Source organism: Hibiscus syriacus, unplaced genomic scaffold, assembly GCF_006381635.1.
Source record: "Hibiscus syriacus cultivar Baekdansim isolate YM2019G1 unplaced genomic scaffold, ASM638163v2 tig00111621_pilon, whole genome shotgun sequence".
Classification (NCBI taxonomy): Eukaryota; Viridiplantae; Streptophyta; class Magnoliopsida; order Malvales; family Malvaceae; genus Hibiscus; species Hibiscus syriacus.
The window spans coordinates 2,441,157-2,458,707 of NW_024063138.1; the positions used below are offsets into that span (position 1 = coordinate 2,441,157).

Genomic DNA, 17,551 nt, shown 5'->3' on the forward strand with positions numbered 1-17,551 from the left:
AAATAGAATGTGCACATCAGATTTGAACATTTGAAGAATTCAAGATCAGGGATCAAAATTTGAATATTCAAGAATCAAGATTCCAGTCAGGCAACTGGAGATCGAGATTTCTCTCTAGAGCCCTAAGATAACATATGTTGCATATGCATTTTAGGCACACCTAAGAGCATTGCATCCGTAGCATCACATATATGCATAACTTTTTCAGGTTTTAGGTAGAGTCAATTTCAACTTCGCGGCGAAGGATATTGAACTCAAAGCGACAGGATTTGCTCGAGAGTGGATTTCAACTTCACGACGAAGGATATCTAGCTCGAAGCCAAACTTCTCAATTTCAGAGCCAATTTCAACTTCACAACGAAGGATATTGGACTCCAGACAACGCAAATTCAACTTCACGACGAAGGGACCGCTGCCTGTCAACAACAACTTCTCAATTTCAGAGCCAATTTCAACTTCACAATGAAGGATATTGGACTCCAGGCAACACAAGTTCAACTTCACAACGAAGGGACGGCTGATTGTCAACAAGATTTCGTTCAGAGTCAATTTCAACTTCACAGCGAAGGATATTGGACCCAAGACAGCACAAGCTTAACTTCACAACGACGGGGCGGCTGACTGTCGACAAGCAATTTCGGAGCCAATCTCAACTTCACAGCGAAGGATATTGGACTCGAGACAACACAAGTTCACAAACAATTTCCCAATTCCATAGCCGATTTCAACTCCACGACAGAGGATATCGTGCTACCTTAGACAACACAAGTTCAACTTCACAACGAAGGGACGGCTGGTTGTCAACGAACAACTTTTCAGTTTCATCCGCGATTTTAACTCCACGACGGAGGATATCGTGCCACTCGAGACAACACAAGTTCAACTTCACAACGAAGGGACGGCTGGTTGTCAACAAACATTTTTCAAATTTCAGAGCCAATTTCAACTTCGCAGCGAAGGATATTGGACTCGAGACAACACAAGTTCAACTTCACAACGAAGGGACGGCTGATTGTCAACAAGATTTCGTTCAGAGTCAATTTCATCTTCACAACGAAGGATATTAGACTCGAGACAGCACAAGCTCAACTTCACAGCGAAGGGGCGGCTGACTGTCAATAAATAATTTCCCAGTTCCAGAACCAATTTCAACTTCACAGCGGAGGATATTGGACTCGAAACAATATTTGGATTTCAACTTCATGGCGAAGGATATCCAATTCTCAGGCTCAACTTCACGACGAAGGGGCCCTGTACGATTCCAATTTCTTAAACAGATTGACCCAACTTCACGACGAATGAGTCATCTGTAACGCATCAACACCGAAGTCTTCAGGTCAAGTTTCACCTTCACGACGAAGTATCTTGATCCAGAAGATGATTCAAAGGCCACTCGCCAAAAGCTTTGAGTTCGATTCCAACTTCACGACGAAGGATATAGTGCTCAGAAGCTTCCAGATGAACTCGACTTCACGACGGATGAGTCATCCGTAACTCAATTCGACAGGGAGTTATTGAAACATCATAGTCAATTTTCAACTCCACCGAACGAAAAGTGTGTCTTTCAATCTTTGCCCTATCCCCGTTACACGACTATGGGCAAAGAGGGGCAGCTGTCAACACACCTTTTTCGTCCTACTAGGATTCAAACTCCTAAAAATAGGATAGAATTTTAGGATTCAAACTCCTAAAGATATGATAGAATTTTGCTAGGATTCAAAAAATAGGATAGAATTTTATGATTTAAACTCCTAAAGATAGGATCCACAAACACTATAAATAGCCATTGTAACTCACGATTGACATACGATTTACACACAAAACATAGAGGAAAGCACGAGAAGATACAAAGGCAAAGCTATTGTAAACGATTCGAAAAATAAATAAAAGGTAGTATCTTTTTTACTTTTGATTTGGTCTCTTACATTTACGTTTTAATTATTATTATTTTATTTATTTAACTTTATTTATAAGCACATTTCCCTTGTTACTCACTTTATTTAATTGTTTTGTTATTTTCTTTTTTTCATGTAATATTTTTTTACATTTTATGTATTTTCTTTTTACTTTAGTATATATTTTATTTTTTTAGATTATATATATAAAATATTATTTTTTATTATCAGTTTTATTAATTTATATATATATATATATTTACTTTTTTTATTTTTTATTTATATATATATTATTTTTACTTTTTTTATTATTTTATTTATTTGTTTATTTCTATATTTTTTTCTTTTTTTTTCTTTTCTTTATTTTTTATTTATTTTACTTACTATTTATCTTTGTTTTCTTTATCTTATCTTTTATTTAATTTGTTTTCTCTTTATTTTAATTTGATTAATTTATTTATTTCTTACCTTTTTATCTATTACCTTTTTATCTAACATGGTTTTTTGACCTTCTTAAGGCCACACCTTTAAAACTATCTAAGGTAAGTAATTGTGATCGTATTTTTACCTTTTAATTTTAAATTACAATTTTCTTAATTTAAGACAACCGGCAAATTACGTAGTACCGAAAGGGCGGTTCAAGGGTGCTAATCCTTCCTTGACCGTAATCGACTCCCGAATCCGACATATCTTTGGTAAGATGCAGATCAGGTAAGATATAAGGTATCCGATTAACCTATTTATTTTTTAAATAAATAATCGGTGGCGACTCCAATCACATTTTTCAAGTCGAAGCCCAATTCCGGGGCCCAACCGAAAGACGGTTACGATAGTTGGTAAGGACATTCCAGCTCTCAAGGATAGTATTGAAGATTTTCCTAGAGTTGTCATGTTTAACAGAGTTTCCAACGGACAAAGAACATCAACTTTGAAGAGATTAGCTCTGTTCAGAACGTTTTTCTGTTTTTGAGGATTGTTGAATCCTCTGATATTCCAAAACCAAATTAACATTGGGGAATAGAGGAGGATGAACCCTCTGAATTATCTTCTGAGGTACTTTTGACTTTTAAGATTTGTTCTTTCTTTTTTGTCTTTAGTTCTTTTATTATTTTAGCAACTCCAGTAGCAGCAGTCCTTGTTTTCTTTGCTGGCAGCTCATTTAATGAAGAATTTTCTTCCACTGTTGAGAGAATTTCGAATCTATTTGTTGAGCCTCTTAGAGCAGATTTGGCTTTGATCTTTAGAGGCCTACCTCTACCTCTTTTAAAGATTGTAGGAGTTTCATTAGGAATAAGGGCAGGTTCATGATCACTATCTTGTGTAATAACATCCTTAACTATGTTTTCACCGAGAGGGAAGGTATTATTTTCCTCAATCGAATGATTAGTAAGAGGTGTAGAAGATACAACCTTATTAGGCTGATCCGTATGGTTAGAAGATAATTCTGGTTCTGGACTTGGGTCATAGCTACTTTTAATTTATTTTGGAGTCCAGTAGTCTTTCACGTGTTGGTACTTTTATTTTTTGTCTTTTTGTGGTGGCTTCCACGTCTTGTATTTTTCTCCTTGTGGCGGCTTCCACGTCTTATGCTTTATTTAATGTTGTTGTATTTCTTCTTTTTAAGACTTTGACAGTTCTACTGACTTTTTTGTTTTTTTTCTAATCTTATAACATGTTGTCTATATTCATGATTTCATATTCATCCAAGGATGGTGATGGAGGTGTAGATAATGTCGTGCTCCATGTTGGTGTTCTTTTAATCCCTTCAATTATAGAATAGGGATAGTCTTATATTTCCATATTTGCTAATCTAGTTAGTAGCAATATGGAATTTTCATCAACAATGGTTTTTTTTCTACTGCTAAGCTTTGAATCATTATTCTTTTTCCACCAGTTTGATTATATGTCTTTTTCATTAAGTATTTGTTCAGCCGTGACTTTTAAATCAACTCCTACTTGGATATAATAATAGTCAGGGTCTTCAATACATTTATTGATTGATTGTTTCAATCCTTGGGGCTCTTCTCCTCTTTTTTCAGGATATGTTGATGATGTGAACACGTGCCAAATTTGATATGGTTGATAGAATTTTTTTTCTTCCATCAAATATACCAATAAGACTTTTTATATCGATATAAATATAATAATTTTTGTTTTTCTTTTTTCTTACTAAATCTCTTATTTGAGATTTAATAAAGGCTGGAAAATCTTTTATTAGATGTAAAGAAGATTTATGTACTGATAAAAATCTAACAAACCCCCATTCGATATTGCTTATATCAAAGAGTTTATGATCAAATCTAAATTTTATAATCATATATAATTCTTCTGCAAAATTCATAATTAAAAATGTATGTTGGATATACTTGGAAAGGGCATTTTTAAATTGAATTTGCGTTTTGCAAATTGTTTTATTAATTTTTAAAAATATATCTGCAGATAAAACATGGTAAGCTTTACTATGTAAATTTAATCTATATACTTTTATTAAAATAGGATTTATTTTTCCTTCATCAAAAAAATGTTGACATATTTTAAGAATATTTTTTATCTCATCTTTTGTTAAATGATTTATTTCTAAGATAAATCAATCTTTATATATTATAGACTTTAATAACAATTCTTCAGCTTCGATTATTTTTTCAACTAAAGTTTTTGGAAGTGCAGTAAGGGATTTTTTAAAGTTTATCCTTTGATTCCTAATATGATTTCTTCATACCTCATTAATCAAATTGTATAATTTTATCTTTAAATCATGATTATAAAAATCTTTTATTTCATCTTTTTTGGTTTTTGATTGTTGTGATTTTAACAGTGTTTCAGCCTTTTTATAATTTCAACATAACTTTCTTGATATGCTAAATTTGGATCTTGTGACCACTGCAGTTGGTTTACAAAAGGTCTAAAACAATTACGAATGATTAATCAAGATTTACTAAATTTTAACCAATTAGCTAGGTCTAAAACAATGCCTCCCTTAACAATATTTAAGAGTGATTAATCAAACAATGGTTAAGAGTAACAAAGATTATAAAATGAGCAGCTAGGCACACCATTTTAAATGTCTAACCAAGATTTACGAGAAGGCCAAAAAATGCAAGAATTTATACCCAGTGATCCTATTGACAGCTGCATCCGATGTAGAAATCTCAATGGACTCCATATTAGGGCAAGAAAAGGCAATGCAGGCCAGCATTGTTGCTTCCAAATCCCTACAAAACCCAACAAGAGAAAAATGATAAAACAAGGGTAAACAAGTTTTAGCTCTAATATTTGTTCATAAACTGGTTCAAACGCCTATTGGAATGGTTCTTAATTATAAACACACTGTTGAAACAAAGCTTTGGTCAAACAAGATTGTGTTGCTCTCTGGTTCTAGATCAATTCCCACTTCATTTCACTAGTGATTTTCTGTAAATATGATCAGATTAACTCACATTTCATTATTTTCATTTGATCTCCATGTAAATTTACCGATCCAGCCCATAAAACCCTATACTTCTCTAAATTAGTTCATTTCTTAATGATTTTAACTTTATTTCCATAGCTATAAATCGATCCAGTCCGTAAAGCCTTAGAGCTTTCGGGATTAGTTTAGACTGAGCCTTTCTACTTTAAGAGAAAGTTCAGTAAGGCTCGGACATTTCTGTAAAACCGATCTGATGAACCTCAGTCGAGCCTTAGGTGGGACAAAAAGCCTCAGTTCCTCCTCCACCCTCCATAGTCTCTTAGTCGTTTCCCGCCACCCTTTACACACGCTCCCAGCTGCCAACATCCCCGCCGGCGGTAATCTCCTCAGAATCTCCCACATACACCCGAAGGGTAATCCACCGGGGATTATTTCACTATCCAGGTCCAGATCCCTGTCGGGGAAAGTATTATCGTAGCCGTCTATATCAAGGTCCGACGAATAACAGAGGATACCGATGTCGTCAAAGTCAAGTGAACGTCGGAGATGGGAGTATGGCTGACGTGCGGAATGAGGATGAGGAAGTTTCGACGGCTGGAGTCGAGGTTGGTGTGTGTTGAGAGTTACTGTATTGCATATTTGTGCAGCAGTCCCAGGCGTGCTTCCATGCATGCTCATGCATGGAATGGTTGAGATGGTTCTAGAAATAGTCTAGAAGCTAGTTGGTTAGTATAACAGAATGATGTTAAGCAGTTTTAAGAGTTTTTGTAAAGCTACTATATAAGCTGCTGAAAACGTGAGGCATGTAGTCATCTTGATGATTGAATAAAATCATATGTGCAAATTCTTAGAGTTTTCTTGGTTATTCAACATGGTATTATTCGCCAAACGGTCCTGATTTTGTTTTTTTTTCTTCCGCTGCATGGAGTCCATTAGCTCTATTGTTCTTTCTTTGTATGCTAGTAGTCGTACTACAAGTATTGTGCTAGATTCTAGTGATGGTGTTTTTCATACTGTGTCAATCTATGAAGGATATGCCCTTCCACATGTCATTCTCTGTCTTGACCTTGTTGGTTGTGACCGCACTGATGCTTTAATAAAGATCCTTACCGAGAGAGGTTACATGTTCACCACCCCTGCTGAACGGGAAATTGTCCGTGACGTGAAGGAAAAGCTTGCTTATGTTGCCCTGGACTATGAGTAGGAACTGGAGACTGCCAAGAGCAGCTCTTCTATTGAGAAGAACTATGAGATGCCTGTGAGCCCGACTTTAGTGGCGTCCAGTGGGAATTTTCCCTTAAGTGCATAAGACATGACGTGAAGGAAAGCTTGCTTATGTTGCCCTGGACTATGAGTAGGAACTGGAGACTGCCAAGAGCAGCTCTTCTATTGAGAAGAACTATGAGATGCCTGTGAGCCCGACTTTAGTGGCGTCCAGTGGGAATTTTCCCTTAAGTGCATAAGACATGCCAGGGATGGGAGTAGACACATCAGCACTTGATTTAGCCTTCACAACAGATGTGGCAAGTTCAATAGGATTGCAGCTGGGACCTGATACTGGAGCTGGGAATTCTAGAGATTTCCTTAGTACACTCGATCATATTTAGTGGAATTTCAGCCTCACAGATATGACAGCAGATTTGTCAAACTTGGGAGATTTAGGAGCCCTTGGAAACTACCCTGGCTCTCATTTTCTTCCTTCTGATTCAGAAATGTTGCTTGATTCTTCGGAGCAAGAGGATATAGTGGAGGAATTTTTTGTTGTTGATTCTGTCCTTGGACAGCCATGCTCCCCATATGATGAAGAAAAATCCTAGGCCAAAGTGAGTGTTGTAGCTTATCTTCTTGAAGTTGTTAGGACGGGCTAGAGTTAGATCAATAAGAGTAGGTATTTGACGTCTATTCGGTAGGGGCATTTTGTTCACAAATTCTAGCATATGGGCAGTGTAATTTTAGCTTCATCAATCAAATAGCAATTAGCAAACAGGAATACAACCAAGTGTCCATGAAAAATATATATGTCAAGGAACCTTGTAAAAGAGGATGAAGAAGAAAGAAATGAAGGTGAATAAGAAGAAAGAAAGGAAGCATCGGCACTTTCGATTCAAGTGAACTGAAGGAAGCATCGGCACTTTCGATACAAGAAGAACGAAAGGAAGCTTCGGCACTTTCGATTTAAGAGAACAGAAGGAAGCATAAGCACTTTCGATTCAATTGTTCATCTTTTCATCAAGAAAGTTGAATGTTAGAAATTAGTTGTAATTAGTTTTTTAGAGCTTACTGTAATAGTGTGTTCAATGTCAAAAGAACAGAAGAGAAGAAGAAGCAGGGGGAATGTTGAGAGTTACTGCATTACATATTTGTGCAGCAGTCCCAGGCGTGCTTCCATGCATGCTCGTGCATGGAATGGTTGAGATGGTTCTAGAAATAGTCTAGAAGCTAGTTGGTTAGTATAACAAAATGTTGTTAAGCAGTTTTAAGAGTTTTTTAAAGCTGCTATATAAGCTGCCGAAAACGTGAGGCATGTAGTCATCTTGGTGATTGAATAAAATCATATGTGCAAATTCTTAGAGTTTTCTTGGTTATTCAACAGTGTGGAAGTGGTACTGCCGAGGCTTACTTGACAAAAATGGCCTTTCTTGGGCAGCCCGCAACTGCCACGACGTTTGGCTGGTTTTAAGTCAAACGCGGCGGAGACGGCAGCTGCCGCCAAAACGGATGGAGAAGAAACGTGAGGCCGGGGGCAGTGCATGGCTGTCGGGCAATAGGGATAGAGAAAGAGAGAGGAAACTGAGATGTGAAAATGATTGAAACGAGCCAGAAAAGAGATGGAGCGGAGGATTTGGGTGGGATGGAAAAAATTTGCCCTCTTTATGCTGATGTATGGAAAAAATTTGCCCTCTTTATGCTGATGTGGAAAACATTTACCAATCCTATGAGGTTGTTTTTAATCCAAATATATCTCAGATGATTTTTTATTAACCATTAATTTGTTTTTTTGAATCAAAATACATTTTGTTAAAAGCGTTTATTGTATATATATATATATGCTTAATCTAATTGATAAGTCTTTGGTTGAAATTTTCATTAGTTTTGATCCGACTTTTTATTTATTTATAAACTATACAAGTAATAGGAAAAACAAAAGCTCTAGGTCATTATCTATACATATTTAAAGAATGGTGTGACGTATGATATATGGACCCATTAAATTTCATAATGTGTACACTAATATCATATTGTATAGCATATGTTTACACTGCAATTTGCAACAAGTTAATTATGTAAAATTCCATGGTGTCATTTTCGTACAAAGCTGGCGCTATGTATTACATATTAAACCTCCCCTGCTTTTCCAAGTCTTGCTTGTTTCAATGGCCATTTCTCTATCCAAAACGTTTAGGCCGCCGCGACATCGCCGCCACTTGGAGGGGAACCGTGACTCACCTAGAGTGGATAGCAGATTTAATGGGTTTCCTCAAGCCCATATCTTCAAACTAAATCCCATGCCCGGATTCAACAGTAAAAGTGGAATCAAGCTTCATTGATCTCTACACCAACAAAGACGAGAATTGCCGGTTCTTCAAGTTATCAGCAAGGGAACAAATTTCAACCGAATTGAAAAGATTACTCGAAACGTACAAAGATGAAGAGCTAAGCTTAACGATAACCGGTCACAGTTTAGGCAGCACCCTTGCTATTCTCAGCGCTTACGACATCGTCGAAACGGGTCTAAACGTGCTGCAAGACACGAGAGCCGTGCCGGTGACCGTGTTCTCCTTTTCGGGTCCTCCGTCCTAGGGTAAGTAACATGAGGTTCAAGGAAATGATGGAGTTGCTTGGAGTTAAAGTGTTGAGGGTGGTGAACGTGCATGATATAGTCCCTAATTCCCCCAGTGTTGTTCTTGAATGGAAACGTGCCGCCAAGGTTGATGAAGCTGGCTGAGAGGTTACCATGGAGTTATTCTCATGTTGGAGTTGAACTGGCATTGGATCATAAAAACTCGCCGTTTCTGAAACAGACGGGTGATTTGACATGCGCGCATAACCTGGAAGCTCTCATGCATTTACTTGACGGGTCGGATCCTTTGTGACGATGTCATTTTGCACGATAAAATAAATTTTTTTTCTCAAATAAAATAAAGAAAATTAAATATAGTATAGTAAAAGTAAGAGTCGATCTCATATAGACCAAGGAAGTTAATAAAATTCTTAACTTTTTATTAAAACCTATGACGTGAATTTAAGTAAAATAAATAAAATGGGGGTGTTTTTGTTGAAGAGGAATAATAAAATAGTATAAAACAAAAAAGATTTGAAAGAAGATTAAAGAAAATAGAAAAGGAAAATAAAACTTAAAAAATTGATTGATTAAATCGACCTCGGGGTAATAGCTCTTACTTAAATTCTTCAAATCATCGAAATAGGGATTCACGTCGGTTACATTGTCTGCAATGACAATCCATGCAACTGAAATTGTATACCGAATACCCAAGACTATCTTTGATTCCGATTTTGGAAATTAATCTAGTCAACATTAATTGTTGTAGACCAAGAACTGCTAAGCGCATAAATAAACTAACTCGGATTAGTTATTTTAAGAACCGTCTCCTAGGCATGTAAATGAATTGAACGTTCAGTGAACCGTTTATGAATCGTGCGGCGGGAAGTTCGTTTATGTTCGTTTATTTATTAAATGAACGAACATGAACAAGATTTTGTGTTTGTTTAATTAAATGAACGAACACGAACAAAGGGCTCGTTCGTTCATTTACGTTCGTGAACGTTCAATTATATGTTCGTTCATTTATGATCATTTATGTTCGAACAGAGGACAAATTGAATATGTTACAAATATTATTGAAGTTGTTTGGATTTCAAGAAGATTGTTTTGTTGAACAAATTAACTTTAAGACTTTATTATGTTCATATAGCTTATTTATAGTTTATGTATGTTTTTGTCGTATTCGAACAAATTAACTCTAAAGTCGCAGGCTATATTAAAGAATTTTAAGTTGTTATTCTTGTTGTTTACCTTTTTTACATTCATTTGTTGTGTTCGAATAAGTTTGTTTATTGTGTTTGTGTTGTTCGTTTATGTTCGTTTATTGTGTTCGTTTATGTTCATTTATTATGTTCGTTCGTTTGTGTTTGTTTATGTTCGTTTATCATTTAAATGAACGAACATGAATAAGCTATATTCCTTAATGAACGAACATGAACAAAAAAATTTTTGTTCGTTTATTTTCGTGTTCGTTTATTTACGAACATGAACATACTTCCGTTCATGTGCGTTCGGTTCGTTCTCCGATCTCAATTCCCTCTTTAGCAATCAATTTACTAGTTGTGTTCACAGGAAGTCGAATGTGCTTTCTATAAGCCAATCTTTCCTCCCACATATATATAATCGTGACAATAATCTGAGATCAAAGTCTATCTTTGATTTTGAAAAATTGGTTTGATTCTATAAAAATTGATTTAGAGAATGAGAGAGAAATTCTAAAGTTACTGAAGAACTATGAAATTCTCTCATTAGAATTGTGTCGTCGCTTTTACCCGAGGTTTAAAAGATATATTAGTTAAGTATGACAAAAGTCATTTAAAATTTTTAAAATAAAAACTTGGAAGTAAAAATAACAAAAAAAGTAAAAGAAAGAAATTTTATAAAACTAAACAGAAAGAAAAGAATGCAATGCTTTATTATTTGAGAAATGTTTTATAAAACTAAAAAGTGTAGTTTTCAGTAATGATCGTCCTCCACAAAAAAATGTAAAAATATCTAATTCAATAGTAAACATGGAAAAACAAATAGCATTTAAGCACGAAAACTAGCACAAAATAAACATTAGTCACTTTGAATCGAACGTGATTATTTAGTGTTCCTGCAGGTTTCATTAATTCCGTAACCTAAAAAGGTATCGGTCATTTTCCAGGATTTGAAAACGATGGCATCTAAAAATTGAAAACTACCACTGCAGTCCGGTGCAGTTTCATTTTCACAATAACTATGATAGAAACGAATTCCATTCTAAGGTCTATACCTGCAGGTAACATTTTCACCATAAGGACGATTGAAATGAGTTGTCATTTTTATTAAGCACTGGTCATAATATAATGAGGGTATTATTGTCTTGGGTAAACTACCTATTTGGTTAAGTAGGTGAACTATGTTTTATTCTTTTAACATTAAGATTATAACCGAAGTTCCTTACCAAGGATTCATTAAATATTAATATTTAATCGGCATGCAGATACTATGGGAAAGGCCATAGATTTTTGCTGGCAAGTGGAAGGGACCTTGCTTTGGTGAACAAAGCCTCTGACTTTTTGAAAGATCATTATTTGGTTCCACCATATTGGAGGCAATACGAGAACAAGGGACTGGTAAGGGACCAGGATGGCCGTTGGATGCACCCTGATCGGCAGAACTTCGATGAGCACCATCAAGATACACACCGATAACTCAAGCAAATAAGCTTGGCATCTCGACACTAGAAACTGCTATCTTCTTCTAATTGAAGAGAAAAAAGAAATAATTTCAAAAGCTAATCCCTGGTAAACAACGGCGCACATCAGAATAAGAGACTGCAAACTTGAAATGGAAAGCACCGATTTAGGTGAAGGCTTGAACCTGTGTAGTTTCAGCTGAATCTTCTCCACACGTGCAAACCAACAACTTTGTTTGTCTTTCGCACAGTCTATAAGTTCCATGAAAACTCGATCAGGAAAATGCGTTTTCCATGACATGAAATTTAGGAGTTAAAATGATATTTTATCTAAAATTTGTGGGTTAAATTGAAGATCTACTTATCATCAAACTAGTAAGAAATAACTGTCTAATGATCAAAATATAACAATCGATAACGTAAGTGATCAAAATTTTATATATCGATGAACCAATCGAAATGTAACTTTTTTTTTAAATCAATGACAAAAATAAACAAAACTGAAGCGACAATGATCATTACAGCAGTTACACGCACTTAAACTTCAAAAAACTATTTACTTTTAAGAAGACAATTATAGCCAAGAGAAACAAAATAAAAGGGGAATAGACAATCTTTTGATGAAATAATGAATTCGAATAAAAGATGCATCCTCAGAAATAAGATCAAGTTCCACAACCGAGACTGAAACATCTACATTACATGATAACAAGGCATCCCGTAATAAAAGTTCCTTTAATTCCTACTACATTTCCAGAATGTATGCTTCAACTCAAGCTACTGGAATTGTTATATCAGTTATGTACAAATGAATACTTGCAATGCAGAAACTTGTTTGCCCATAAATCGACTCCATCCCTGAAACGATCTATATCTGAGACACGAATGAAAACTCGATTCGTAAAATCACGGGGAAGAGTGTTAAGAATTAGGTCAAAACAATCATGCGCAACAGGCAGCAGGGTCTTGAGGCAGGAACATTGATAGACACAGATATTACCCTGTATGAATCGAGGAATTCAAGTTGTATGACATGAACTTTGATCACTCACGGATATTACACTGTTGCAAGTAAGGGTGGTCATACTGCAAATGTTTGCTCCAATAGCCTTTGTATTTAGCGATTCCTATCTCCAACCAGGGTTTCATGAATCCGTCATAGTGTATAACTGCACCATTCTCGATATCACCCTGCTCAATACCTGAGTTATAACCTAGCCCAAGTGTATGCCATCTCTTTTCTATTGCCACAGTTTGGTTGTAGAAGGTAATCCAACCTATGGGCAAGCTTCCTGCCTCCCACAATCGCCTCTTACGTCCCTGTTACAGAACATGAGACAAATAAGCCTGACAAATGCACAGCATGTAATATGTTGTATATCTAACTATTATGAATATACCTAACTGCGGAGAAGGATTTTAGGGTCGAATAAGTTCCAACTAAACAGTAGAGATTTTTGTTTGCATATATCATCCACAGGTCACACTAACACAAAGCTGCTGATGCATCTTTTATACATATTGATTATTTTACCAGCAGATCAAACAGACACACACAAAAAGGGGTAAGAAATATGATTCTATATCGAAATTTTAGGCAGATCTTTAGGGAAATTTCATTCGCTTCCAACTGACAAACATAACCTAAGCACCGATAACATTAACCATCTTTTCGAGGAAATAATGTGCAGCTTCAGAGAACTATAGAATCAAAATAAATTCATAAGCATATAATATTAGCATAAAGAACATGCAAATACAAATAGAAATACAAAGAAAGTATAAGCTCATACCAGTTGCAAGTAACTTCGATAGAGCATGCTTAACTTTTTTCTTCTCCATTCACGAAGATCAAACAAATTCATACCAAATGCCCAATTGCAAACATTAGCATTAAAACTCCTCATCAAAAATGGGTCTGAAAAGTTCATTAACATGTGCATTGAACGAAATGAGGTTTCATTTTCCAGACAAGTTTCCACTGCTGCAGCATTTACTTTCCCTTTCATGTCAACGCTCCAAATTTCAGTTAGATCTCTTCGCACTACTACATCATGATCAAAGAGTACAATCTTATTCAGTGCTGGAAAGATGTCAGGCAGATAGAACCGAAGGTGGTTAAGGGCCGACGAGTATCTTGGATCATACGACTTCTGTTCCCTCAAAGTTGAATTATACTTGGTGTACAACCAATCAAAATTATCTGTGCTCTGAACATGTATTGTAGCTTTGCCAGGAGGATTTAATAAAAACCACATTGAAATTGCAGGGAGGTTGAGAGAATCGGTCACCACATGAAAAACAATTTTCTTAGGCTCCTGCATAACCAATATTAATTATCAGGGATATTACATCCGCTAGCAGGTAAAATCAATGGCTCAATCCTGAATTGACTGCATGTAACTCGTCAAAATAAATGCGAGCAATGATAGAAGAGTATAGTATCTTATTGAAGGGAAAATGTATCTGAAGGCAGGATAGGGAAGAGCTCATGGTAAAGAAGCAAAGGTGAATGAACACCATTGCAACTTTGGAAATCTTAGGCCACAAAAACTCATGCCATTATTATTCATTATAATAACTACATCAATTAGTATCAATTGATGCAAAACCGCATAAGCAATGCAAGAATTAACACACAATTTTGTTAAGTGAATGTAATAACAAACACTTTAAATGAGCAAAATCATGTTTAACATCATAACATAAGCAGAGATTCAAATTTAATGAAAGTGATAACACAACAACAAAGACTGTAAAATGGACAAAGGCAGTTCACCTTTGCAGAGGAAATTGTGGAGTTAACAACCACTGAACAAGCCAGAACATTGTCAGAGAAAACTGCATAGTGGTAAAGGTCTGGATCATTCAAATTTTGTTGGTTAGAAAATTGCCTTTCCTCAGGTTGAAGCAAAAAATATTCAGCTGTTAGCTGCATGGAGAGGCAGTGAAGGCCTTTTGGGGTAGTTCTTCCAGCGAGTTGAACAAGATACGACTCTTGATTCTTCAGTATCTGAACTTGATCTTCAGCATTATAAGCCATGGCATGAAGTTTTGTAGCCATCTCAGAGCAGTCAGGGTATACCCGACTTGCTTTGGCCAAAGTAATCTCCATTGATCTCATTTTCTGTGAAACACTGAGAATTTAACCGTTTTCAGTTATAAAGTTCAATTGAAGCAATTCAACCCCAAATCTAAGCTTATTTACTTAATACTAGTCGAGAATTCAAGTTTATAATTGAATATAAAATGCTTTGGTAAAAGTATTATTAGAAAATCGCCCATTTCTTTACCTCCTTGGTAAATCTGAATCCCTGCTGGCTTCATCAACTGCTCGTTCCATCTCTCTGATTCGAGCTCGCAATGATCTCATCAAGCGAGTGTTACTACCTGGTGGTGCAAAACTTAAGTACGCCTTCGCTGTAATGAGTTGATCTCTCATCTGCTTTACCTTCTCATCCACAACACTGAATGGCTGAAACTGCAAAACTTGATCATGACTACCTATTTCTTGATTGGGTTGCTCCTGCAACAAATAAGTTGGTGTCAACCATATGTTACAAAAAATAAATAACTTGACTCACTATTGCTCCGAACATTCTGGAAAGCAACCGCGCTTTACCCCGTCACTGCACATCTATAGTCTAAACTTACATTCAAATGTTTACCGTGTCATGATACTTTGGATTAATACGCACCTTTTCTCTAGAGTTCATTTGTATTATAGTCTGCCGAATTCGATGTTCGTCTTTTCCTTTCTCGTTAGTTTCTGAATTCAGAAAGTGTAGCAACTCACAGTCACATTCGGCTCAGAAAACTATAATTCTATGATAAAAGAAACTACTTGCACCCAAGTAATACAAACCATTTGCTTCGAATAATTTAAAATCATCTTGATCATTCCCAAATCGATCTGAATCGCGATATTCATAAGAACTGCGTCTAACCACAGAACTAAAATTCTGGTCTTTGAAAACATCTAGTTCTGGACCTTTTAATCCTTCGGAAGTTTCCTATGTAACAGAGCAAAATCCATAATCTGTAAGAAACGTGTAAAGATAAAACGATCAAAGCAGAATAATCCATAGGTATTAAAGCTACCTGTTCAATGGAATTGAGTCTTAAAACATCTGCCATATGCTTCTGAATCAAACAAAGCAAAACCCATTAGATTTTAGAAATTTATCCAAAAAGGGAAAAACACATCCAAGGAAGAGAGATCATACAACACTGGGCGGATCCTCCTCAGCAAACTCCTTCAGGCCTGCCGTGACAGGATAAAAAATGCAAACAAAACAAGATCAGTCAACATCAGAAATTTTCAAAAATAAAAGAAGAAATCAAATCACGAAATGTCAAAATTAAATGAAGCGCATTCGATTGGCTGCTAAAATAAAGTAGGAAAGCTGCTAGGAAACGCTCATTGGCTTTCTCGTCTGATCAGCTACTCCACTAACGGTGAAGTAGTTCAAATTCTCACTTCAAGCAATTTAGCTAAACAGATTTGAAAAAGATTACCGAAGGAAGTAAGGGTTTTGAATCTCCAAGAGACCAACACGATTGGAGCGCAAACAGAGAAAGAGAGCAATGAGAGGATCAGAATCCTCTGACATCGATGATTCTTCTTCATCAACAGATAAGAAGAAAAAAAAACAGGAACTTCCAACAGAAAAACAAAATGCAAGATTTGCTCGTTGAGTTCACTAGTGGTCTCTTAATCGTTCTCGCGAAAAACACAATGCACGGATTCAAACGGGCATGGATTCAAACGGGCATGGATTCGACGCTCTGGTAACAAGGAACATGAGTTAAATAAGGAACAGAAGTAGGGTTTTGGGGGGGGGGGGGGTATGCCGCTCTTTCAAAGGGAGAAGTGTAGCTTTCGAGCTTCTTTCACGTTTTTGGATCTCAGTGTCATTCATGCAAGGAAGAGGACTGTCGGCCGTTGAATATGGGGAAAACTAAGTAAACAGTCTAATCCTATGTCTTATTATGGTCTAGTAAATGAATTGAGCGTTCAGCGAACCGTTAATGAAAGTGCGGCGGGAAGTTCGTTTATGTACGTTTATTTATTAAATGAACGAACATGAATAAAATTTTGTGTTCGTTTAATTAAATGAATGAACATGAACATAGGTCTCGTTCGTTCATTTACGTTCGTGAATGTTCAGTTATGTTCGTTTATGTTCGTTCGGTTATATTCGTTTATGTTCATTCATTTATGTTTAACTCAATCTTCTTAAATCAATTTTGGTGATCAATTTATAAGTATCTTAAAAATATTAATTAATTTGATGACCAATTCCATAATTAACCCAATTTTATTTGGAAAACCCAACAATATTAACATGATTTAGTTCTTTTTGAACAATCCATAAGCTACATACTCAATACCGTCAACATCCACTGTGCCAGAATCCTATGTGACTGCTCTACCAACTGGTTATCCGATGAGCAAAGTGGAGTCCTAGAAACATGTTGCTTTCGAAATCAAGTCCAAAAGTGATGGATTCCGGAAAGAATGTTAAGTATTAAGCACCGTTTCTTCTACTCAAATAATATTCTTTTCTTTCATATATAATGGAGTATTCGAATTTACAAGTAAATAGTGATCAACCAGCAATTCAAGTCAGCTTACTTTGAATTCAAGAACCCAATAACGGTGAGGCCTTATTCCATAGGTTGAGAAGTTCTTTAACGCGTTTCATCAAACAAATTTTGTGCGCCATCCGAATATGGAAGTTTAGCCAGCCGAGAAAGAATGTTTTTTGATGTATGAGTTGGTGTGAACAATAAACCAA

The 17,551-nt window shown here is 35.9% G+C and overlaps 2 protein-coding genes and 1 pseudogene across 2 annotated transcripts; 1 reads left to right on the forward strand and 2 right to left on the reverse strand.

The window, feature by feature from the left end:
- Positions 1 to 4,971: 4,971 nt before the first annotated feature.
- Positions 4,972 to 8,115, reverse strand: LOC120166049 (F-box/LRR-repeat protein 17-like). The gene is made up of 3 exons (XM_039175436.1): positions 7,925 to 8,115; positions 5,501 to 6,015; positions 4,972 to 5,107 (listed from the first exon to the last, which is right to left on the reverse strand). The coding sequence occupies exons 1-3, from the start codon at positions 8,054 to 8,056 to the stop codon at positions 4,972 to 4,974; spliced, it is 783 nt and encodes a 260-aa protein (XP_039031367.1). The 5' UTR covers positions 8,057 to 8,115.
- A 513-nt stretch (positions 8,116 to 8,628) lies between these two features.
- Positions 8,629 to 11,802, forward strand: LOC120166050 (annotated as a pseudogene).
- A 935-nt stretch (positions 11,803 to 12,737) lies between these two features.
- On the reverse strand, positions 12,738 to 16,416 carry LOC120165931 (probable galacturonosyltransferase 6). Its single transcript, XM_039175363.1, has 9 exons — positions 16,269 to 16,416; positions 15,977 to 16,014; positions 15,852 to 15,893; positions 15,616 to 15,763; positions 15,449 to 15,519; positions 15,044 to 15,276; positions 14,530 to 14,887; positions 13,544 to 14,068; positions 12,738 to 13,070 (listed from the first exon to the last, which is right to left on the reverse strand). Exons 1-9 carry the CDS (start codon positions 16,378 to 16,380, stop codon positions 12,795 to 12,797), a joined length of 1,803 nt encoding a protein of 600 aa, XP_039031294.1. The 5' UTR covers positions 16,381 to 16,416; the 3' UTR covers positions 12,738 to 12,794.
- Positions 16,417 to 17,551: the final 1,135 nt, after the last annotated feature.